General features: G+C 44.0%; 1 protein-coding gene and 1 long non-coding RNA gene across 5 annotated transcripts in view; one reads left to right on the top strand and one right to left on the bottom strand.

Annotated features, from left to right (window-relative positions):
* Positions 1 to 8,150, top strand: part of TET3 (tet methylcytosine dioxygenase 3) — a 113,365-nt gene extending 105,215 nt beyond the window's left edge. For all 4 annotated transcript variants that reach the window (XM_079940302.1, XM_079940300.1, XM_079940301.1 and 1 more), the window contains one exon: positions 352 to 8,150. In XM_079940302.1, the coding sequence (XP_079796428.1) occupies positions 352 to 2,156 (1,805 nt within the window). In that variant the 3' untranslated portion in view covers positions 2,157 to 8,150. The remainder of the gene's footprint in view (positions 1 to 351) is intronic.
* LOC307195821 lies at positions 3,964 to 24,319 on the bottom strand. The gene is made up of 3 exons (XR_013830955.1): positions 24,255 to 24,319; positions 23,948 to 24,065; positions 3,964 to 4,047 (listed from the first exon to the last, which is right to left on the bottom strand). It is a non-coding gene; the product is annotated as an uncharacterized lncRNA (long non-coding RNA).
* Positions 24,320 to 25,087: the final 768 nt, after the last annotated feature.

Here is a 25,087-nt window from a genome sequence, read left to right as displayed (position 1 = left end):
GCTCACCGGCTCTCCTCACTGCGGAAAGTACCGAGGCGGCAGGCGTGTGGTCTGCAGCAGGGTTTTCGGGTGTGGGGCGGCCCTCGTCCCTGCAGTGGCTGGCACGAGGGGGCTTCAGTGAGGCCGGGTTGAGTTCACTAGAGTCGGGAAGAATGACAACACCGGAGCCCTGGGCGCTGCCGGCTGCTCTTCTGGGGCTTCCGTGGGGCCGGGCCACGCTGCGCTGCACTGGGAGCAAGTCCAGCCTCACTCGTCTCGCCCGCCCAGCAGAGGAAACCTCTTGGCAAGAGGGAGCGTCCGTCTCTGTGCTTCTCTGTGCTTCTTCTCTGTCTTGCCTCCTGTCTTCCTCAGGCCTGTCTCTGAAGGGTGGATTGTCCCGGCAAAGCCTGAAGCCCTCCCTCAAGGTGGAGCCACAGAACCACTTCAGCTCCTTCAAGTACAGCGGCAACGCAGTGGTGGAGAGCTACTCGGTGCTGGGCAGTTGCCGGCCCTCCGACCCGTACAGCGTGAACAGCGTGTACTCCTACCACTCCTACTATGCACAGCCCGGCCTGGCCTCCGTCAACGGCTTCCACTCCAAGTACGCGCTTCCATCATTTGGCTACTATGGCTTTCCATCCAGTAACCCCGTCTTCCCCTCTCAGTTCCTGGGTCCTAGCACCTGGGGGCACAGTGGCAGCAACAGCAGTTTTGAGAAGAAGCCAGACCTCCACGCTCTGCACAACAGCCTGAGCCCAGCCTACGGTGGTGCTGAGTTTGCCGAGCTGCCTGGCCAGGCTGTTCCCACAGACACCCACCACCCTGCTCCACACCACCAGCAGCCTGCTTACCCAGGCCCCAAGGAGTACCTGCTTCCAAAGGCCCCCCAGCTCCACCCAGTGTCCAGGGACCCCTCTCCCTTTGTACAGAGCTCCAGTTGCTACAACAGATCCATCAAGCAAGAGCCAGTAGATCCACTGGTCCACACCGAGTCTGTACCCAGAGAGCCCGGCAAGATGGGCAAAATGCCTTTGCCTGAGGCGTCTCAGAATGGGGGACCCAATCACCTATGGGGACAGTACTCAGGAGGCCCAAGCGTGTCCCCCAAGAGGACTCACAGTGTGGGTGGCAGCTGGGGTGTGTTCCCTCCTGCAGAGAGCCCTGCTGTTGTCCCCGATAAGCTTGGTTCTTTGGGGGCTGGCTGCCTGGCCCCTTCCCACTTCCCAGATGGACAGCATCAGTGGGGGTTATTCCCTGGCGAGGGACAGCAGCCAGCCCCGCAGCCCGGAGGACGGCTGCGGGGCAAGCCGTGGAGCCACTGCAAGTTTGCGAACAGCGCCTCGGCCTTGGCTGGGCCCAGCCTAACTGAGAAGCCATGGGCGGTAGGAGCCGGGGATTTCAACTCTGCCCTGAAAGGTGGTCCCAGATTCCAAGACAAGCTGTGGAGCCCCCTGAAAGGGGAGGAGGGAAGGATTCCAACCCCGGGGGTGAGCCAGCTGGACAAAGCCTGGCAGTCCTTTGGCATGCCCCTGGGCCCCACTGAGAAGCTATTTGGGGCCCTGAAGACCGAGGAGAAGCTGTGGGATCCCTTCGGCCTGGAGGAGGGGACGGCGGAGGAGCCCCCCAGCAAGGGCACAGTCAAGGAGGAGAAGGGCGGCGGAGGCGGCGGCGCTGCTGGGGCAGAGGAGGCAGAGGAGGAGCTGTGGTCCGACAGTGAACACAACTTCCTGGACGAGAATATCGGCGGCGTGGCCGTGGCCCCCGCTCACGGCTCCATCCTCATCGAGTGTGCCCGGCGGGAGCTGCACGCCACCACACCCCTCAAGAAACCCAACCGCTGCCACCCCACCCGCATTTCGCTGGTCTTCTACCAGCACAAGAACCTCAACCAGCCCAATCACGGGCTGGCCCTCTGGGAGGCCAAGATGAAGCAGCTGGCCGAGAGGGCGCGGGCGAGACAGGAGGAGGCCGCCCGGCTGGGCCTGGGCCAGCAGGAGGCCAAGCTGTATGGGAAGAAGCGCAAGTGGGGGGGTGCCATGGTCCCCGAGCCCCAACATAAGGAAAAGAAGGGGCTTGTCCCCACCCGGCAGGCGCTGGCCGTGCCCACGGACTCAGCAGTCACCGTGTCCTCGTACGCCTACACGAAGGTCACGGGCCCCTACAGCCGCTGGATCTAGGCGCCAGGGTGCCAGGGAGCCAGCGTACCTCAGCGTCGGGCCAGGCCCGAGCTGCCTCTGTGGTGCTTTCGCCCTCACACCTGGGGGCGGGTTGGGGGTGCAGAAGTCTTTTTATCTATATATACATATATAGATACGCATATATATGTATTTATGGTCCAAACCTCAGAACTGACCCGCCCCTCCCTTCCCCCCAATTCCCCAGCACTTTGAAGAAGAAACTACGGCTGTCGGGTGATTTTTTCGTGATCTTAATATTTATATTTCCACGTTGGTTTTTTTCCTCCCTTGTTTGGGGGGACCTTTTATTTTCTCTTGTTTTTAAAACTCTATCCTTGTATATCACAATAATGGAAAGAAAGTTTATAGTGTCCTTTCACAAAGGAGTAGTTTTAAATTCCATTTAAAATGTGTATTTATTGGATTTTTTTAAAAGTGACAATTGTAATGGTAAAGGATCGGCAGGAAAGGCCAGAAGCACTCATTCCTGCCCAGTTGTGCTGGGCCTGGTGAGCCTGGCCCTCTTGGGAGCTGACAAGGTTCTCTCAGCCATCGGCCCCTCATGAGCCAAGTGCAGGTTGTAGCCACCCACTGCATCCCTCCTGACAGACATGCCTTCCCTTCAGGGGAGGGAGCCCTCAGGACAGCTTCTGTCCTCTCCGGTAGGATGGGAGAATCTGTAGGAAAACAGCTGGGGTCCCTTTTCCAGTCCCCGGCTTGGAGTCGGGGATGGGGGCAGGTGCACCCCAGGCCAGGCACCTGAGATGCTGGCATAGATTTTCCCAGAAACCAGGTTGGAAGTAGACAGCTTCAAGCTTGCTAGTCTCCACACTGAATCCTCTCTGTCCCTTAGCTATCAAGTCACGTGATACCGTGGTCCCCTCGGCAGCACCTCGGGATGGCGCTGGAATCCAGAGGCTCTCAGGAGCCTCTTCCGCCGAGCTGACTAGCCAATGAATACTGGCCGAAGGAATTCGTCTTAGTGGCAGATTTTTGTTTTAAAAAATGCCCCAAAGTCTGTGCTGATACCGAAAAGGGCTACTGTATCTTTAAAAACAGGAAGTTGAACCCAAGCTGTGAAAAGCCAGCGGTGCTGTAGTGTTGTGCTGGGACTTCCTTGACTCGGGCAGGCTGTGTCTGCAGGAGCTCCGCACAGCAGTGTGACAGCAGTAACGCATCTCCTTATCCCTGGATTTCACATCGGACAATGGTGCATGCCTCATACCTGAGCCCACCTCCTCCATGCTATCATCTGGGGAGTGGGGCCTACACTTAATGATTTTAAAATGCAAGAGTCAAACGTTTTCAGCAGGTCGCTATGATTGTCCTCCCTAATTGGTGCCATTTCTCTATTTGGTCATTTTCTCCTTTCCTTCCTCCCCTCTCCACCCACTCGAACATGCCCGTTCTAAAATTCTGGTGCATTCATTCAGTTCTTTGAAATGAGAATGTGGTGCTTAATTTTTTCAACATCGTTGAGAGAGGTTGGGCCTGACCGGTGGAAGCAACATGCGTTGACAGCAAGTCAGACTTCTTGGAGTGTCTGTTTTTCCTGTGGTATTAGCAGAAATTATATCCAGCTACCCATGTGGATGTGTGTGGTGAGTGGGAGGCTTCGTAAGGACACAGAGGGGAATGTGGCCCCACAGTGAATGACAGCCAAGCCCTGAGATAAACATCAGATATTTATTGAGCAGTTTTATTCAGATGTGGGTCTTCATAAAATGAGTTTAACAATCAGATGATGATGCTAAAGGCAAGTTCCTGAGCTTCCAGGTGCCTTGTGTAAGAGCTGAGAATTGACCCGCTGGGTGTTTACTGTAACTGTTCCAGAAGCACTGGCGGAGAGTCGCTGTGAGATGTCCTGAGCATTTATGTGGTCTGGTTTTAACTGTAAATAGTGAAAAAAAAAATTTTTTTAAGCACTTTTGCCTAGATTTAAACAGCAACTTGAAAAAAAGTATGTTTTAACATGTAATTGTGGGAGAAATTGTAAATAGTAGCTGAATATTTAACGTGCTTTGTCTATCCTTCACTTTTACCATATTCTGTAAAGTTGCATTTATTTTACAGGACAAAAATGAAATATTATTGCTTTTGAAATAAATACCCAAGAGCTTATCAGGATTTCGAATTATTCAGAACTCAGATTTATAGGAAAACCTCTGACCTTCAGTTTGACAAGCTAAAGGAAGCAGAGTCTTTAATGAGCATGCTGATTTTCTAGTTTTGAGGAAAAGTTGGGTCCTTTAAATGCTATTTTGCTTATCGCATCAGTACTTTTATGCAGGTCTCATTTGACTCCGTGCTTAGGTAGATGCGGGGGTGCCTTGAAAACTTCATTTTAAATTATCTTAAGCAAGAAATACAATATTTTACAAAACATTTGGAGAATGTGACCGTCTGTATGACCCGGGAAAGCCCCAGGTTGGCTGTTGGTTTGGAAGGTCCTGAGTGTAACCCAGGTGATTCTGATGCTTGGCATGTATGAATCTCCTTGATGTGTGTTAAATAGACTCTTCCCCTCATCCCCCTTTGGTAGCAAAGCCATTAGATGAAAGAAGAAACCAATACAAGCTAAAAGCATGTGATGTCTGTCCCCCCAGCCCAAACAGCCTTCGGTTCATAAATTCTAGATCAGCAAATAGACTGCTGAGAAGCGAGTCAAGAGGCAGTCTCCATTGGACGTCCCCATGCCCTTCAGAACGGTGTTTCAGAAATTAGGTGGTGCTGTTGCCATGCTCAAGCCCATGCTGATTTTTACACACTACATGTATAACCTACCTCAAATCTCAGTCATTAAATTAGCATGCTTTAGACGTATGTTTAAAAAGTAACTATGCACAGCTCTTTATCGCCCCCCCCCTTGCTGCTGAAGGTTTCTTAAAGAGAAAAATCAAATTTTTATTTTTTACTGGCACTATCATTTTTTAAGTCCTAAAGATGATTAACAGACATTTTTATCATGAGAAGAAAAATAAAGCCATTGCAACTAAAGAACCTAACAACATGATCAAGTTTTAATAATAGTATAGCAGCGGAAATGATGGAGTCTTAAGAGTCATCCCCCAGTGTGCCCTGTCCACAGACGCCATCCACATGCAGTGCAGACATTTGGTTCTTCTTTTCTTCTGTTTTCCCTGCCTTTTGCTTGCAAGGAAAGTACTTGCAAAGTTTTGTGCTAAGAGGTTTTTAAAATAAAAATCGCTTTGCGGCAGGTTCTCGCAAAATAACTGGTGCTAGCTCAAGAAACCGTTATCTAACCATCAGAAATCTTGAGTAAGGTGTTTCATGGATTTTAAGGTTTCTTGTTTTTGTTGTTGTTTGGTGTGTTTTTTGGCAGGGCCTAGGTTTCCCACGCTTTGGCTTCGTGGGTACTGCTTTGCTGTCTCACTGAGATGACAGGTATGCATGGAAAGAGATCATACCCACCCCTCTTGGTCCTTTCACCAGCCTCTTTTGGAAACAGTAGTTTGCAGAACAAGGGACTTTTAAAGTGCTAAAGTAAGGAAAGAAAGAGCAGATCTTAATTGCTTTGTACCAGACAGCAGTGGGTGTGCGAGGACGGGTGACAGTGAGTAAGTAGATGGTAACCTGATTCCACTGAGAGAACCCGGCCAGGCTTCATGAAGTTAACCACCGCCAGATCTCACACCAAGGCAGTGCTGTGGAAAATTAAAATGATAGCCCTGACGTGCCTCAACCAATCTCTCTTTCCTTTTGTTACTGAAGTGTGTTTTATGGACTAGGAAGCATTTTTATGAATTGAAATAGTATAAATAAAATGGTGCTATGGTGTTTTAATGTGACTGTCCCTGATCCTGTCCTGCTGAGGTGCTATCAAGGTTCTGAAACCACAACCAACCAAAAACAAGGTGGGCTCCAGTCTCTCTTGGCTTCTCCCCCCCCTCCCCCCTTTTGGTGCTGTCTCCTTAGACCTCTGTTTACGTGCTAGAACCTGCTCTGAGCAGTTTTTCTGTTTTGTTTTATTCTTCCCTTGCTGGCCAAATAGAAAGGCAAGTCTCGAAGGCGGCCAGCCCCCTTACTACGACAGGGGAATGGGCCTTCCTGGCTTGGAGGTGGCGGGGCGCTCTCGTTTCACATCTGTCCTCTTAGGCCTGATAAGAAAGGAGGTGTGAAGGGCTTTTCTTTTTTCTTTTTTTTTTTTGGGAGGAAGGGGAGTTGGGTACTCCTGCCTCTTCTAACGTGGCAGGCATTCTCATAGCCAACACACGTTTTCCTCCTGCAGTCCAGGGTGCCAAGTAGATGTCTCTGAGGGTTCCAAAGGTGCTCTGCATACCAAGGTGGGCCAGATGGGCCTCCTTCCTCACCTAGCACTGGCCAGGACCATGGTGGGCGGGGGTCTCATTCCTTTGCTCCCCACAGCCTTTGCCCCAGCAATGCTTCTGCTTCTCATTGGGAACCCCTCATGTTCAAACTTAAAGGAAGGAGCTTTCTTTGCTCACTCAGTGCCACTGAGGCTCTTTTTAGTTGGTGCTATTCTAAATTTCTTCTTGGGTCCACAAAAGTTGATATTTTAAAAACTCAACAGGAAGCTCCATTTTGTGTCATCCACTGTCACAATAATTTTTTTAAATACCTCAACAACGGGACATCGTGACAACTTTGGTAAAGTAGATTCCGTGAGGGTCTGATACATACAGGTGGTCCATTTGGTGACATACCTGACCTTGAAGAATCTGGGGTCATTTTGTGTTTCATTCTTCAGTTCAAATGGCAGAATGCCTAAAGGAAGGACTGTGGTTGACTTTATTTCATTTCCTTTTTTGCTTTTGAATAAAATGTGAATTTCCCATGCCCATCTCATTGAGCTTTTTCAGTCATCATTGCTGTCATTTGAAATGACTCCCTCAAAACCTAGTTTTATTAGCCAGTTGCATCTGCTGTAGTACATGGCCAGCTTCAACATACCCTGGACCAAAATGAACATTTTTGGGGGTGCATACCCCCAACATAGGTTATACAGTCCCACACCCACATGTGCAAAGAGTTTTTCCATGTGTGAGGCCCCTGTCTTGGCACTCCCAGCCCTTCCTTCTGCAGAGCTGCCGACAAGAGCAAAGCAATAGGCTTCTTCCCTGAGCAGAGACTGCAGCACAGAAATGCAAAGTCTAAAGTTGCTTTTTGCCTAAGAATCAGTGAGAATTGGCCTACTTCCTTGTTTGCTTCTATTCTGATATCAGGGATGCTTTTTGTAGTGGTATTGTTTGCGCTCTTTTCTCATTTTGACTACCTGTCATTCAGGGATAACTCATCATTATTCACGTGAGGATTTAAAAAATACTATTTGGCTCATTTGAACATCCAAATTTTCTTGGTTCCAGTACTTTTTTTTCTTTTGAGGGGAAAAAGGAGGAGAAAAACAGGAGCGATGTAATTTCTTTTTCACGTATTCTAATTTTAAAAAAAAAGAAACAAGGACAGGTCATATTGTGGCATATTAATGCATTAGACTTCATCTAGAACCCCTGTAGCTTTTTGGTGTGTTTTATTTCTTCTCTCTTTGAATTCCTGTTTGGTTACTTGGCTTCCAATGGAGGTGAACTTAACAACCATACTTGAATATTCCGTCTTGACTTTGTAACTGTGGCTACTTGAAATGAAGTTTATCTGGGGTTGATGGATGAATGGTAGATTTTTGCAATGTCTCAAGGCAATAGGATGTGTATTATTAAACTGTAGATATTCTTAGTACAGTAAATTTATGCTGATAATTTTATTTTGTATAATTTTTACTTTTTTGTTAATATTTTTTCCTCCCACTTTATTGGTTTGCCTCCTGAGCTACCCTCCTTGCCTTCCCTTCTCCCCCAGTGTTTCAGCAGATTTAATTTAGGGTGCCTAGAAATTGCAAGTATGTATCCTTTTTTGATTTGTATTTTATTATAATTTACACAAACAACTGGGTTTGTGAACTGTATTACTCCTGGTATCTTTAAAATATTGTGGGTGTTTTAATAAATTTTATATTTATTTTTTGCACTCAAATTCTGTGTGGCTTCTTCCCCCACCCCACCCACCCCCTTGAATTGGGCCCAGATTGTGGTATTTAAGATTCCCTGTAATCCCACCCTCCCCCTGCAGGTTGTAGGTACACAAAGGAAGCCCTGACTAATAGCCTGTTCCCCTTCCACCTCCCGCATAAGGTGATGTTCAAAGACTGGAAGCTGTTAAAGCTGCTATAAAGGGGGAAAGTAGATGTGGCCTTTTACTCATCTGTTTCTCCTTTTGTTTGTTTTTCCCCTCTGATCTTTTTGTCCCCTCTTTCCATTCAGTTTGGAGACTCCCACCCCCCGCCCCCATTAAGACTGTTCACTTCTGATGTACTGTTTGCTAAGGATTGTTGCATCCTGCTCCATTCTGATGGCCTCAGCAGCACATCCAGTATGAAGGGCCTATCTTTGGAGAGATGAGCTTTCCCATAAGGTCCCATGCCTGGGGCTACCTCTTTTCATTCAGATTGCCAATTCTGTTGATGGCTGAAAAGGGAACTATAAGTTGAAGAAAGGAAAAGACAGAAGGGCAAATGGGAGGAGGAGAAACCATCCCTTCTGCTTGAAGCATCGGACTAAAATGCATTCAGCATCTCTGAGGGACAGCCAACCCCGCAGTCCATTACTCTCTCCAGTTGATGCCAGTATCCCGTTAGGTCACTAGATAGGAAAGCTCCTCTCTGAGGACATTTGCGTGAAAACCCCATCATTGCAATAGGGGTGCCAGATGACAGCCTTGGGGGTTTTCTTCTCTGTTTCAGTTGCAAAGGAACCCTCTGGAAATGCCTGGGCACACCAGGGTCACCAGAGCTTCTCACAGATGTTCGTGTGTTTTATGAAAGCGGGGTCACACTGTGTCTGGTAACCTGCTTTCCACTTGACATCTTTGAGTTGAAAGAGACCTAGTGTCCCCTTTCCCAGCCCCTGTTGTGTTGGCCCCATTTCCAGACCCTGAGGTGAGGGGCTAGGAGATTACTGCTTCGGCAGGGACTGACTCACTACTGGGTAATATAAATATGCTTTTATCTCTTCTTATACAAATTCCGTATTAAATATAGAAAAATTAGAAGACAGGAGTTTTAAAAAATTATTTGAAATCCCACTACAAGAGAACCACATATTATTGGTCACAAACATTTTCTGACTATTTAAATATAACCATATGTGTGTGTATATATATATATTTTTTTAATGGAATAAAACAATAATACCATGTTGTGATCTTTTTTCACTGAACATATCTTCAAGTATCAGTAATACAGAACTAATACAGAACTATAGTTGACGCTTGAACAACGCGGTGGTTAGGCGCACCAACCCTCTGCACAAAGAGCCCCAGATTAATTACTAGTCCACCCTCTGTATCTGCAGCTCCTTGGTATCTGAGGTTCCACGTCTACCCACTCAACCAACTTGGATCCTGTAGGACTGTAGTATCTACTATTGAAAACGATCTGCATTGGGACTTCCCTGATGGTGCAGTGGTTAAGAATCCACCTGCCAATGCAGGGGACATGCGTTCGATCCCTGGTCCGGGAGGATCCCACATACCACAGAGCAACTAAGCCTGGGTGCCACAACTACTGAGGCCACGTGCCGAGAGCCCGTGCTCTGCAACAAGAGAAGCCACCGAAATGAGAAGCCGGAGCACTGCAATGAAGAGTAGCCCCCACTCGCCCCAACTAGAGAAAGCCCATGTGCAGCAACGAAGACCCAGTGCAGCCAAAAATAAATTTTTAAAGATTAAAAAAAAAAAAATCGGCGTATAAGTGAAGCTGTGCAGCTCAAACCCGTGTTGTTCAAGGGTCAACTGTACATCTTTTTAAAGAGTTGCCTAGTATTTCATTGTGTGGATTTACTCATTCACACATTACTATTGAACTCTAAGATTCCAACTTGTTGCAGTTATAAACTGAACTAATCTAAATCTGCCTCCATCATATTTCCACTAAATTTCTTTGTACTCCAAGAAGCATCTCAATTCATCCCTCTGAGCCACATGACTGCATCCTTAATTCCCTGAACCTTCTTGTGACCCTATACTACCCCCACCATATCCCTGTTCACACCTAGAGCATCCTTCATTACAGTGGGATCTCTAGAAATGACCAATGTCCCAGATGGGATCTGGCTGGCCTAAACCAAGCACACAGACACCACGGAGTCCCACAACCTGGACACGCCATTTTTATTAACACACACCAAAGTTTATTAGCTTTTTAAGCAGCTGAGTTACGCTGAGGGCTGTGTGGCTCAGTGGAAAGAACATGACTCCCTCACTTCCCAGCTGTGTGACGTGAGATGAGCTGTTTCATCTCCCTGTGTCCTTTTCTTTGTCTGTAAAGCAGGCTAATAACACCACATAATATGGATATGAGGATCAAGAAGAAATACTAGAGGAGTAAAAGTACCAGCCATCTGAGATGTGGCAGGTATAGAAGCTATCGTTATCACTCTGGGCATATACAAAGCTTTAAGTCACTAAAGAGTCCAAGACTCAGTTATGGACCACAGAGCGACCTCTTATGTGAACGACTGCCAAGTCAGGCTCCCGAGCTCCAGCCTTTATGCAATTCATCTTGTGTTTTTACTTCTACACACGGCACTTGAACCTTAACCATCCTAAATGGGCTGTTGAACCCATCCTCCCCGCCAGTGTTGAATCTTAATTTTGTCCATATTGTTTAACCCTACATAGCTAGCTATGCAAACTTGTTCAACAACCTTATCACAAGTTCTGCTGATGCTCTTGTAGGCTGCTTAACCTAGGAGAGCTGTTAGTCATTTTATGTCTCCCATTGTACTCTGAAAATAACAGGCACCCATTGTCCTGTAAGAAGAAATGAATTGATACCCTTAGGGAGCGGGGGATCAGCTGAAATACATTAAACACATGTAACAGTGCACGTTCCCATCAGAGATACAAGCACACCACAGAAGACACAAGAGGACCACACATAGAAGACACCATAGAAGACATAATCAAAGCTTCATCAAAATCTAGATCCAGGGCTTCCCTGGTGGCGCAGTGGTTGGGAGTCTGCCTGCCAATGCAAGGGACACAGGTTTGAGCCCTGGTCTGGGAAGATCCCACATGCCACGGAGCAACTAGGCCCGTGAGCCACAACTACTGAGCCTGCGTGTCTGGAGCCTGTGCTCCGCAACAAGAGAGGCCGCGATAGTGAGAGGCCCGCGCGCCGCGATGAAGAGTGGCCCCCGCTTGCCGCAACTAGAGAAAGCCCTCGCACAGAAACGAAGACCCAACACAGCCAAAAATGAATGAATTAATAAACTCCTACCCCCAACATCTCCTTAAAAAAAAAAAAAATCTAGATGCTTCCAATGCTACCCTGACCCCCACCTGCAGAAGCCTTGACAGATACCTGCTCTCTTCCTCTGCCAGCAAGCCCAAACCCAGGCCCAATACCCCTTCCCTACCCTTCAAACATCTTCCCTATTTTGTCTCTTTTCTTCGCACACATTGACTCCTACTCCTTGGGACTACTCCCCTCCCCCCGGACATTTTCTCTTGATTTGCACCCTTTGCTTCCCCTCTGACATGCCTCATCAACTATCCTCTTTCTGCAGCTCCTCCCCTCACCGTGCTCTCAGGACTGTCGGCCTGATCCTGCTCTGCCCTCAAGCTCACCGCCTTTCTCCCTGCTTCCTATCACCACCACGTTTCTGCAGGTGTAGACAACCTCCTGGCTTCAACATCCACACTACTCACTCACTGTGTCTTTGTTCCTCCAGAAAGAACTGTCTTCTAGGCAAATGATTCTGTCTTCACTGATCTCTCAAAACCCTCTACTCCTGGGATGTACCACCAGTGACGTCCCATTATCCCAGAACCTTAAAGCCCTCTGCTCTTCTCATGGCCCCTTTTTGCCCTCATGTCCATTAAACACATATGCCCCCCGGGAGAATAGGCTCAATCCTCACCATGACCTATAGGCTTTCCCTCAGAGGCCTTGCTCAGCCACCAGGCCTCAACCATGACCCTGATGCCAGTGATTTCCAAAGCTGTGTCAAGCCCTGAGACCCTCATGAGTTTGGGCTGCTGGATAGCTCTGGATGGCTGTTTGGCAGGGCCAAAGTCTTAACACACCTAAAATTGACCTCTCAAGTCTCTGCCATATTTTCCTCTGGCTGTTGATGGCCCAATCATTCTACTGGTCACATCCTGACACCAGCCAAGGCTGGATTTTACCCCCTTAGTGTCCTCAATCCTGCCTCCTCTTTTCACTATTATTAGCAGTCCACACTGGGCAGTTGCACAGGATGTGCACTGCACAAGTCTGGGGGGCACCATTCACATAGACTAACATGTGGGCCTTGATCATTGGCATAGATTCCCTGTGGGCAGGAGAGGACCACAGCAGGGCCTTCTAAAGCCAGGGGCCCAGGGAAGAGGCCTCTCATACTTTGGTCTAAAAATGAGAACTTTCTGAAAGATTAAGTGACTTGCCTATGACCATCATCTAGGAAGTGGCAGAATCCGGACTCAAACCAGGTGTGTCTGACACCGAAGCCTGAGCCCTGTCCAAATATACCCCTGCTTCTTCTGCACCTTAAGAGCCATGCATCCAAGGGATACACATTGTTCTCACTGGCAGGAATCTACCCACAAGCTGAGCTTAAGGTATGGCTGGCAGCCTGCAGGTCTACGAGTACAAGAGGCATAGGACAAGGTGGCTCTGCAGGAAGACTTGTGCTTTTTAGAGCTTTTCAAAAGTAACAATATTGGAAAGTCTGCATTCTAGCCCCCATTTTGTCTCTCTGCTCACCTCACCAAAGCTGATCTCCTTACCTAGATAATCTTCCTTAAACCAAAGAGGATGATACTATTTCCCGGTAATACTCCTCACTGCTCTCCATTTGGCACAGCTCTCAGGGTAAGGGGCAACTCCCTAACTCCGTCCGAAGGCCCTGCAGGACATGGCCCCAGTTCACAGCCCATTCGGTGTCCTTGTCCGATGATCTCCTCAGTGCCTGCCCCCACCCCGGCCAGGTGGCTTCTCACATATGAAAGTGCTCTCAGGCTAATGGTAGTGCAAATAATACCCCCAAGAACTCACTCCTTTTAAAATCCATTAAAATATTTACATAAACTATAAAACTACTCCAAATAAATTATCAATAAGAACAAAAAGATCAACAAGATTTTACTCAAGGAAGTATGAATAAACAGGAAGTCGAGTTTTCTGAAACCAAAGAAAAACTTTTACTGCACAAAGAACCTCAAACATTAATTCAGAGACTAGCAATGAATCCTTTGCAAGAAATACAGAAGGTTAGACAGTGATTGCAATCTATTCTCAAAAGAAAAAAGCTACAAGTGTATATTGTACAACACAGGGAATATAGCCAATATTTTATAATAGCTATAAATGGAGTATAACCTTTAAAAATTGTGAATCACTGTACTGTAACCTGTAACTTATATAATATTGTACATCAACTACACTTCAATAATAAATAAATAAATGAATAGATAAATAAAAAGAATATCTCACTCAACAAAAGCAAGATTCCTCGATAACAGACTAAATAGTATCGATGCTGAAAGCACGACTGATATGCTGAGAACAGAATAACTAAGGTATATCAGGAAACAGCTATTTAACACAAAAGATTACATAGGGAGATGCACAAGCCCATAAAAGACTATGAGAACAGAGCAGTGAAATGCCTCTTGAAAATACAGAATTCCCAACATCATTAATCATTAGAGAAATGCAAATCAAAACTACATTCATCTCACACCAGTCAGAATGGCCATCATCAAAAAATCTAGAAACAATAAATGCTGGAGAGGGTGTAGAGAAAAGGGAACACTCTTGCACTACTGGTAGGAATGTGAATTGGTACAGCCACTATGGAGAACAGTATGGAGGTTCCTTAAAAAACTACAAATAGAACTACCATATGACCCAGCAATCCCACTACTGGGCATATACCCTGAGAAAACCATAATTCAAAAAGAGTTATGTACCAAAATGTTCACTGCAGCTCTATTTACAATAGCCAGGACATGGAAGCAACCTAAGTGTCCATCCACAGATGAATGGATAGAGAAGATGTGGCACATATATACAATGGAATATTACTCAACCATAAAAAGAAATGAAATTGAGCTATTTGTAATGAGGTGAGTAGACCTAGAGTTTGTCATACAGAGTGAAGTAAGTCAGAAAGAGAAAGACAAATACCGTATGCTAACACATATATATGGAATTTAAGAAAAAAAAATGTCATGAAGAACCTAGGGGTAAGACAGGAATAAAGACACAGTCCTACTAGAGAATGGACTTGAGGATGTGGAGAGGGGGAAGGGTAAGCTGTGACAAAGCGAGAGAGAGGCATGGACATATATACATTACCAAACGTAAAATAGATAGCTAGTGGGAAGCAGCCGCATAGCACAGGGAGATCAGCTCGGTGCTTTGTGACCGCCTGGAGGGGTGGGATAGGGAGGGTGGGAGGGAGGGAGACGCAAGAGGGAAGAGATATGGGAACATATGTATATGTATAACTGATTCATTTTGTTATAAAGCAGAAACTAACATACCATTATAAAGCAATTATACCCCAATAAAGATGTAAAAAAAAAAATACGGAGTTCCCAATAAAGGACACAGAATAAACGGTTCTGAATCAGTAATCAAAGGTCTATGGGAAGGGCTTCCCTGGTGGCGCAGTGGTTGAGAGTCCGCCTGCCGATGCAGGGGACACAGGTTCGTGCCCAGGTCCGGGAAGATCCCACATGCCGCGGAGCGGCGGAGCCCGTGAGCCATGGCCGCTGAGCCTGCGCGTCCAGAGCCTGTGCTCCGCAACGGGAGAGGCCACAACAGTGAGAGGCCCTCGTACCGCGCAAAAAAAAAAAAAAGGTCTATGGGAAGAAAAATGTTCTGAATGAGGTCAGGTGGAATTGCTACCTTCAAGGCATTGCAGGCTCATTTGATCAAGAAGTCCAAGTTCTGGAGATTAACCTCCTCCTCATTGGCTGAGGAATCACTTCTGCAAAAACATTTCAACTCTTCAGCCATGTTTACATTCGGAACCCTGAGCAAAAGCTGTAGGCCCACAGCCCACAAGTCTCAGATCCACTCAGTCCATAGCCAGCACCGAACGCCTTGCTCTCAGCAGCTACTGTGCTGGGTGCTGGGCACACACCGCCAGGCCCAGACATCCAAGCAGTTCAGAGCAGAGGACCTCACTGGAGACTAAAATGTCCGGCTGGTTTTTACTGTCCCTATGCATTGGCAATTCTAAACAATGTCATTCCTAAGGCAATAAATGAGGTAAATATTACGGTACAAAAAAGGAAAAGTGAAATAATGCTTTGTTTTAAATTAATAAACTTTATTTGTAGGGCAGTTTTAGGTTTACAGAAAAATTTATTAGTAAGTAGAGAGTTCCCCTATACCCACCCCATCCTCCCCAATTTCCCCTATTACTAACATCTTGCATTAGTGTGGTACATTTGTTATGATAGGTGAGTCAATATTGATACAAAATAATGAACCAAAGTCTATAGTTTACATTAGGGATCACTCTTTGTATTGTACACTCTACGGGTTTTAACAAACGTGTGATGACATGTATCCACCATTGCAGCATCCTACGGAATAGTTTCACTGCCTTAAAAATCCTGTGTGCCACCTTGTTCATCCCTTCCTCCCCTCCAACCCCTGCCAACACTGATCTTTTTTCACTGCCTCCATAGTTCTGCCTTTTCCAGAATGTCATATAGTTGGAATCCCACAGCGTGCAGCCTTTTCGGATTGGCTTCTTTCACTTACAATATTCATTTGAGTTTCCGCATGTGTTTTCGTGGCTTGATAGCTCGTTTCTTTTTATTGCTGGAATTGACACTTTAATTGCATTAACGTGTGTTTTGTCTGCTGGGTGAGCACTGAGAAGCGCGGTGGAGAAACTTCACGTCATAGGCGGCCTGGAGTCCCCAGGCTGGGTCTTTGCTTTCAGCGGGCGCTTGCAGATGGCCTCCCCAAGGAGCCCACGTTGTGGGTCTAACAGTTGTTGTGGTTACTGTTTTAACAATAAAGAACCTTCAGATTAGCACTTTTTTTTTAATTATTTTTTTTGATGTTAACATTTCATGTTTTTTTTTAACATCTTTATTGGAGTATAATTGCTTTACAATGGTGTGTCAGTTTCTGCTGTATAACAAAGTGAATCAGCTGTACATATACATATATCCCCATATCTCTTCCCTCTTGCATCTCCCTCCCAACCTCCCTATCCCACCCCTCTAGGTGGTCACAAAGCACCAAGCTGATCTCCCTGCAGATTAGCACATTTAAAAATTACTCTTTAATAAACATTACATTCTGCAGGTAAATTAGTACCAAGTCAGCCCCTGACACGCAGACTCAGCAGCATGCTTTTTTTTTTTTTAATTATTACTATTATTTGGGTTAAAGTGAGTTTTCCCCTTGGTTTCTGTTTACTTAGCAATTTTTCCAATTTATTTTTTATTGTAAAATGTACATCAAATAAAGTTTACTATTTTAACTATTTACACGTTTACAGTTCAGTGTCATTAATTACATTCACATTGTTGTGCAGTCTCCACCATCCATCCCCAGAACTTTTTCATCATCCCAAACAAAAACTCTGTGCCCACTAAGCAATAACTCCTCATCCTCCCCTCCCGGCCCCTGGCAACCATCTTTTTACTTTCCCTCTCTATGAATTTGACTACCTAGGTACCTCATAGAAGTGGAATCATACAATAGTTGTCCTTCTGCGTCTGGCTTAATTCACTTTGCATTAATGTCTTCAAGATCCATCCATGGAATAGAATGTGTCAAAATTTCACTCCTTTTTTTTTTTTTTTTTTTTCCGCCGTACGTGGGCCTCTCACTGTTGTGGCCTCTCCCGTTGCGGAGCACAGGCTCCGGACGCGCAGGCTCAGCGGCCATGGCTCACGGGCCTAGCCGCTCTGCGGCATGTGGGATCTTCCCGGACCGGAGCACGAACCCGTGTCCCCTGCATCGGCAGGCGGACTCTCAACCACTGCACCACCAGGGAAGCCCTTCACTGCTTTTTAAGGCCAAATAATATTCCACTGTATATTTTAAGTTCACATTTCATTAGCCGCCATGTTTTAAGAGTGAATTTGTAAAGGTTCTGAATCTTTGGTTCTGGCTTTTAGCTCCTTAATGCCTCTAATTACTCCCTCCCGCCATACCCTGCTTTAAATTGTACATTTGAAATACAGTCCCCACAATAAAATGTAAGGATGAAGAAATGGACATATTATTTCAATTCCATCATTCTGTGTGGCCACTTTGAATTGTATGTTTAAAACTTTTAACTTGGAGACAAATCAAACCCACTAGAATCAGTCTTGAAAAAAAAAGACATAATTGCAATTTCTGGAATTCATTGTGAAAAGACACTTTTATGACTCTCTGCTGCACTTTGCCTTTTTTTTTTTTTTTGGCTGCGTTGGGTCTTCATTGCTGCATGCAGGCTTTCTCTAGTTGTGGTGAGCGGAGGCTACTGTTTGCTGCAGTGCGCAGGCTTCTCATTGGGGTGGCTTCTCTTGTTGTGGAGCACGGACTATAGGCGCGCGGGCTTCAGTAGTTGTGGCACGCGGGCTCAGTAGTTGTGGCTTGCGGGCTCTAGAGCACAGGCTCAGTAGCTGGGGCACATGGGCTTTGTTGCTCTGCGGCATGTGAGATCTTCCCGGACCAGGGCTCGAACCTGTGTCCTCTGTATTGGCAGGCGGATTCTTAACCACTGTGCCACCAGGGAAGTCCTCCATTGATTCTTGTGCGAATCAACTATTAACCATGGTTGTTACAAAAATGGTAATTTTCCAATGTTATAATTCCTACATTTACTGGTTGGCATTCTTCTATTTTAAAAAAGCACTTTTCCTTCTCCCTCCTTTTGTATTATTCGTAGTAATATTAGTAGTACTATGAACTCGTAGATTCTTATTTATAATTGCATGTTTTTAAACTATTCATTTTTGATACACAAGTTGTCTCTACTTTAACCAGTGGCGCCCCTCAAGCTCATGCCTGTGACCTTTGATATGTCCTCATCATTCAAGTGTTTTCTTGTTTTCTGTCACACAATATATTCCAGGCTTATCTCACACTTTCCCTGCCCCAGTCCTGGAATCAGCCATTTCTCCAAGAAGCCCTGGTTCTTTTAAAATGGAAAATATTTAGAAATCAAAATCTGGGAGATATTCATGTCCAGTGCTACTTGGAGTATCGCTTCCCAGCCCTTTCAGTTGACAGATTTAGGAGATACATGAACACATTTTTTTAAAAAATCATGAGCTCAAATAGATAACCCTAATTCCCCTCTAACACCACAGGGCTTTTCCTCTCCATTCTGTGTTCCACATCTGTATTGTAAGTTTCCTTCATCAGCTAAAGGCCACCAGGAGCACACCTACAGTTAAACGAAGTTAGATTTATGACCTGTTGCAACAGGGAAACTGCTCAACTTGAGGAGCCATGCGACGTCCCAGGGGGAGGGTGTCAGAAAGGACTTAGCAGGATTTGGGCTTGTGTTGGGTGATTATGGAGGAAGGTTTGAGGGAGTGCACATTGCTCTGGATATGGCTGTAAGGAGGCAGGGCTAACTCTATGGGCAGGTATCTTAATTCTTTTCTAGAAAGAGAGAAGCATGGGAACAAGGCTACCAATCACAGGGTTAGGCCATTTTTGTGGTTTTAAACAATGTTCAAGTTTTTGTCTGTGTTTGGACACGATTATGAGGTGGCCCTCTTTTTATTTGGATCCATCACCATCACAGAGTGGCCTTCCCTGACGTTGGTGTTCTGTGAAATTTTTACTTTTAATAAACACCACAGCCTACCTCCGGTGCCAGGTCAGCTCCCAGCTGTCAGGGGCTAATTCTCTCTCTCAATATCTCTTTTTCCACAGTGAAAACATTCACTCCCAACATTATTGATGTATTTAGTCATTTGCTCAATCCTACAATACACACAAAATAGTTTCAGAGTTGTTACACTTATACCACTACCAACAACAAAAATATCAAGTAAAAGTCAAGATTTCTTTGTAGATTTTTTCTTATTCTCAGAATATGTCCAATTAAAAGGACGGTGTTCAAAGTTACTTGAACTAATCATATTTTTTTCTTCTGTATAAATGAGTTTGTTATCAATTTGACTTTCAACTAGGTTCATTTTTAAATGTTAAGTATTTTCCCCATCCTCATCGATTTATTTTTTGAATATGTAAAATATTAACAGTTAAAAAGTCAACACTATATGAAAAAGATGTATTCAGAAAAGTCTCATTCTTTTCTCTCTTCTTCTCTCTCCATTCCCACCTAGCCCCTCTAGGTAAGCCAGTTTCATTAAATTTCTGGTTTATCTTTCCAATCTTTCCTTTTACAAAAATAAGCAGACACAATATAGACTTTTATTTCCCTTACTTACACAAAAGCCAGCATATGAAATATACTTTCAAACTTTTGTGTTTTTTTAAAAGGAAGGTTTATTGAAGTATGATATATTCACTCCTTTTAAGTGTACAGTTTGATTGATGCTGGCTATCAAACTAGGTAACCACCACCAAAATCAAGATACAGAACATGTCCAGCACCCCAATAAGTTCCCTGTCCCTTTGCAGTCAATCTTCTTCTTCCACTCCCAGCCTCTGGCAAACACAGATTTAATTCCTCTCTCTATTATTTTACCTTTTCTAGACTATCATAGAAATGGAATCAGACAGTATTTAGCCCTTTGTATCATCTGGCCTCTTTCACTTAGCATAATGAAAGTGAGATTCATAACTGTTGTTAAAAGTACTACTTGTTCTTTTCCTTATTATTGTTGTGTACTATTTTGTTGTGTGGCTAGAAAAATTTGTTTATCCCTCTACTGGTTCATGGACATTTGGGTTGCTTCCAGTTGATTGCACTTTTATATCTTAACAACATAAACTGGAAATAATTCCTTATCAATTTATAGATTTCTTTCTTATTCCCTTACCTCCACTTTTATATGGGTTATAAAAGTTAACAGCTTTACTGAGATATAACTCACAAAGAGTAAGGCTCACCCTTTTAAAGTGTACAATTCAGTGATTTTTAGTATATTCATAAAGTGTGTGTGGATCAACAGTATATAATTCCAGAATATTTTCATCACCTCAGAAAGAAACTCCATACCCATTAGCAGTCACATCTTATCCCTAACCCTATCTACTCTCTTTTTCTAAGAATTTGTCTACTCAGGAATTTTCATGTAAATGGAATCATATAATCTGTGTGTCTGGCTTCTTTCACTTGATAGAATGATTTCAAGGTTCATTCACATTGTCGCATGTATTAGTACTTCATTCATTTTTATGGCTTAATAGTATTCCATTGTATAAATATACCACATTTTGTTTACCCATTCATCAGTTGATGGACATTTGTATTGTTTCTACTTTTTAGCTATTATGAACAAAGCTATGAACATTCATGTACAAGATTTTGTGTCCACATATGTTTTTACTTCTCTTGGGTAGATACCTAGGAGTGGAATTGCTGGGTCATATGGTAACTCTATGTTTAACTGTTTGAGAAACTGTCAGACAGTTTTCCAAAGCAGCTGCACCACCAGCATGTATAAGAGTTCCAATGTCTCCACATTCTCTCCAAACTTGTTATTGTTCATGTTTTTTATTCTAGCAATGCTAGTGGGTGTGAAGTGCAATTTCATGGTAGTTTTGATATTCATTTTCTTAATGGCTAATTCTGCTGAGAATCTTTTCATGTGCTTTTGGCAATTTGTATATCTTCTTTGGAGATATTCAAATCTTTTGCCTAGTTTTAAATTGGGTTATCTGTATTTATTGTTGGGTTGTATGAATTCTTTATATAAGCTTTCTTCTACTACTTGTGTGATTACATCTTTAACATTTAGACCTCTGATCGTTTGCATATTTTTCTTGTGTATGGTGTGAGACATAGGTCCAGGTCCTTTATTTACAACTTTTTTCTCCCACTTTTGAATTGTATTTTCACTTTCTTGATGGTGTCTTTGAAGCACAAAAGTTTTTCATTTTGATGGATTCCAATTTATTTTTCTTTTCTCACTTGCATTTAGTGTCATATATCAGAAGGCTTTGTCTAACCTAAGGTCACAGAAATTTACTTCCATGTTTTCTTCTAAGAGTTTTATAATTTTAGCTCTTACACTTAGGTCTATGATAGATTTTGAATTAATTTTTCTGTACAGGGTGAGGAAGGGGTCCAACTTTATTATTGTACATCTGGATATCCAGTTGTCCCAGTGATATTTGTTGAAAAGACTATTCTTTCCACCTTGAATTGTCTTGGCACCTTTGCTGAAAATCAAATGACCATAAATGTAAAGGTTTGTTTCTGAACTTTCAATTCTATTCCATTAATCTCTATTTCTATCCTTATACCAGTACCTTATTGTCTTGATTACTGTAGCCTTGTAGTAAGTTTTGAAATTGGGAAGTACAAATTCTCCAACTTATTTTTCAATACTGTTTTGGCTAATCTAGGCCCCTTACATTTCCATATGAATTTTAGAATCAGCTCGTCAATTTCTGCAAAAAAAGGCAGCTGGAATTCTGATAGAGATTGTGTTGCATCTATAGATCAATTTGGAGAGTATTGCCATCTTAACAATATTCTAATCCATGGTGTCTTTCCATTTGTTTAGAACTTCTTCAGTTTCTTTCAATAATGTTTTGTGGTTTTCAGTGTACAAATCCTAAACTCATTTTGGGAAATTTATTCTTAAGTATTTTATTCTTTTTATGCTATTGTATGTGGAATTGTTCTAATTTTATTTTCAGATTATTCACTGTCAGTGTATAGAAGTACAATTGATTTTTGTATATTGATCTTGTATCCTGCAACCTTGCTGAACTCATTTACTAGTTCTAATAGTTCTTTGTGGATCCCTTAGGATTTTTAAAACAGGTTTAATTTTATTAATTAATTTATATTAATTGATATACTTGCTTTGCAAAAGGATTTGGCTATTTCCTTTCATCTTTTAGTTCCTGGAATAATTTGTGTAGTATTAGGCTTGTCTGGTGTTTAAGGATTTGATAGAATTCTCCTATATATGGTGTATTTATTTGATAAATTTCTCTATTATTTTATGGAGATTGGTCTGTTAATGTTTTCTCTCTCCATGAGGGTCAATTTTGGGAAACTGTATTCTCCTCTGAAATTATTGATTTCATCTGTAGTTTGAAATTTATTTGCATAAAGTTGGACAAAGTAGTCTCATATATTTTTTTAGTTTCCTCTGTTTCAATGGTTAATTCCCCTATGCCCCTTTATATTTTGTATTTTTGTGCTTTCTTCCCTTTTTTCTCAATTAGTTTAGCTACTGGTTTGTTGATTTTGTTAATTTTTTCCAAAAGAACCAGCATTTTGATTTATTATTTTCACTATCTTTTGTTTCCTACCTCATTAATTTATGCTTTTATGGTTATCATTTCCTTCCGTGTTCTTTATTTGGTTAATTTTGTAGTTCTTTTTCTGGCTTTTTGAGGAAGCTAAAATTTTAAACAAAAGATAGCTTATAGTCTGCCAACTAATTTTTAGCAAAAAACAAAGGGTTTTTAAAATGTCTATTCAAGCTATGACTCCTAGGAACAAAGTTCCTTCTAGAAAATTTTACTGAAAAATCTCCGTCGTGAATTAAAGTTAATGATAATGATGCAATAGCATGACATGAACATAAACATTTTTTTCATTCCACAAATGTGTAATATAAGGACCACAGGAACGATCTAAGCCTGACACATCTGAGATGTTGTCTGTACAACCCAGTATATAATTTTAAGTTTTTTAGTTGAATTTTTAACCATAAAGATTACTGACGTTAATTATCTCTGAAGTTAATTCTCAGATGATGGCATTCCATTTTATGCTTGGCTTTGGCTTTGGTCCACCTCTACCAGAAGAGGGCGAGCAGGTTGGGCGGTACAGTCTGGTTTATGGGTGGTCGAGAGAGAATGGAATGAGGAGGCAGAGGTAAGTCTGGCTTGAGGTGCCAGCGGGAAGACCCAATAGTGTTCCAGGGGCCCTGTTACCAGAAGCGCTCTGGGACCACCCACGGGCCAACTCCTTTCTTACATGAGAGGGCCTCTTGGACCTCCGGGCTCCTCCCAGGATGCTGCATCCCAGAGACTCGTCGGACCTCCCTCTGGAGCGCTCCATCCTGCTAGGTCCAGGGCCAGGGTAGCGTTGACAGCCGACGTCCGTACCCCTCGGTCTTTCCCTCCGGGCCCGTGCGCCATTCGCCCGGACAAAGCTTGAGCGCGCGCTTCCGGACTCGGGAGAACATCCGGGTCATTTACAAGCTAAAGCACACAAGAGGCCACGGCGGGCGGTGGGTGGAGCGATCTTAGTGCGGATCTACCCGGGGCGGGGCGGGGGGGCCGTGGGGGAGACCCAGCAGGACGCGGGCGGCGCGCCCGCCGCGGGGAGCCTCTAACCGCCCCTGCGCCCGGACTGGGGCACCGAGCTCGGGGATCCGTTCGACTTAGGAAAACACAAGCAGTGAGGAGTTGGTATTCTTGAGAAATACATCACATTTGTCAGGGAAACGACAGACTGAACTCAGCTTTACAAAGCAACTCAGGAATCTTTTGAAGAAATACCAACCTAAAAAGAACTGGAAGGAGGAAGAATACAAGTATATTCGTCATGTAAAGCGTTCCTTCCCACCCTGTGAGCGAAATGAGCGGTCACGCTGGGCAACCATGCATTTACCTTGGAGAACTTGACCTCACAGGTCACCGTGGAGTTAGCGGGCTGTGTTCAAGACCAGAGCAGGAGTGGATATCGCACTTTTCGTGATGCACAAAAGAGAGCCACCGATAGACACTTGCTGGAAGCAACGTAAATCAAGTAAACGACGGTATGTGTGAGATTCCAAAAGACTGACAGAACACAGCAGTATTTTGGAAAAAAAAAAAATCACGCTGACATGAGTGTTTAAAAGGTAGGTGTTGAAAAGGCACACCAACAAACTCAAAAGTATCACCAATAGCAGAGGACAGCAAAGCAGATTACTCACCAAGTCTTCAAGAAACTGGACCAGGACCTGCATGCATATTACCATCCTCATATATCCAACATCCTTCAGAAAATACAAGAGATGGAAGAAAGAAGGACAGTGAGAATTGGAGGATCAATGAAGACATGCAGATGTTGATCAACAGGCAATAGTAATCAGTGGGAAATGCTTGGATACCATAGTTAAGTCAGCTGAATCAATGATCAGATAAATGTCATAGTTGGTAACAGAAACTTTCAAGTCAGAGTTTGAGCCTCCTGGAGACATCTGAGGAAGACACTCAGCCAATGAAGTGTACTGTGTCTGATCATCGTGTTTAAAATTCCAGAGTAGACAAAACAGAGGTCAAATCTGATAGCAAATCCAACGGAAAGTTATGGCTGTTCATAAAAATAAATGTTTCCCACACAGTAAAGGGTACTCATTGCTTCAATGAGTTCATGATCTTCAAACCCCAAATTCACTTTAAAAACCTAAAGCGTGGCGGGGGGGGGGGGGGGGCAACACCAGAGGGTTTCAGCAATCTTTCATCTCAACAAAGAAGGAAAAAGCTATATAAAGAAAGTCAATGAATTAAATAAAGAAATCCAGATGGAAATGGATCAGAGATGGTATAACAAAGATGAAGAGTGACTGTCTAATGAATCCTCAAATGGGAGATCCAGCCAGTTTGGGTCACAAATTAACTATATATATATATATAGAGAGAGAGAGAGAGAGAGAGAGAGAGAGCGAGAGAGAGAGAGAGAGAGAGAGTTTCATATACATATATACATATACGTAGGAAAACTGTGACGAGAGGCCCAGAACCTTGAAGTCTGGCTAGCTGAGGT

This window comes from Stenella coeruleoalba (assembly GCF_951394435.1).
Source record: "Stenella coeruleoalba genome assembly, chromosome: 13".
Taxonomy (NCBI): domain Eukaryota; kingdom Metazoa; phylum Chordata; class Mammalia; order Artiodactyla; family Delphinidae; genus Stenella; species Stenella coeruleoalba.
Note: the sequence above shows the minus strand (reverse complement) of the source record. Positions and strands in the feature narration are given on the sequence as shown.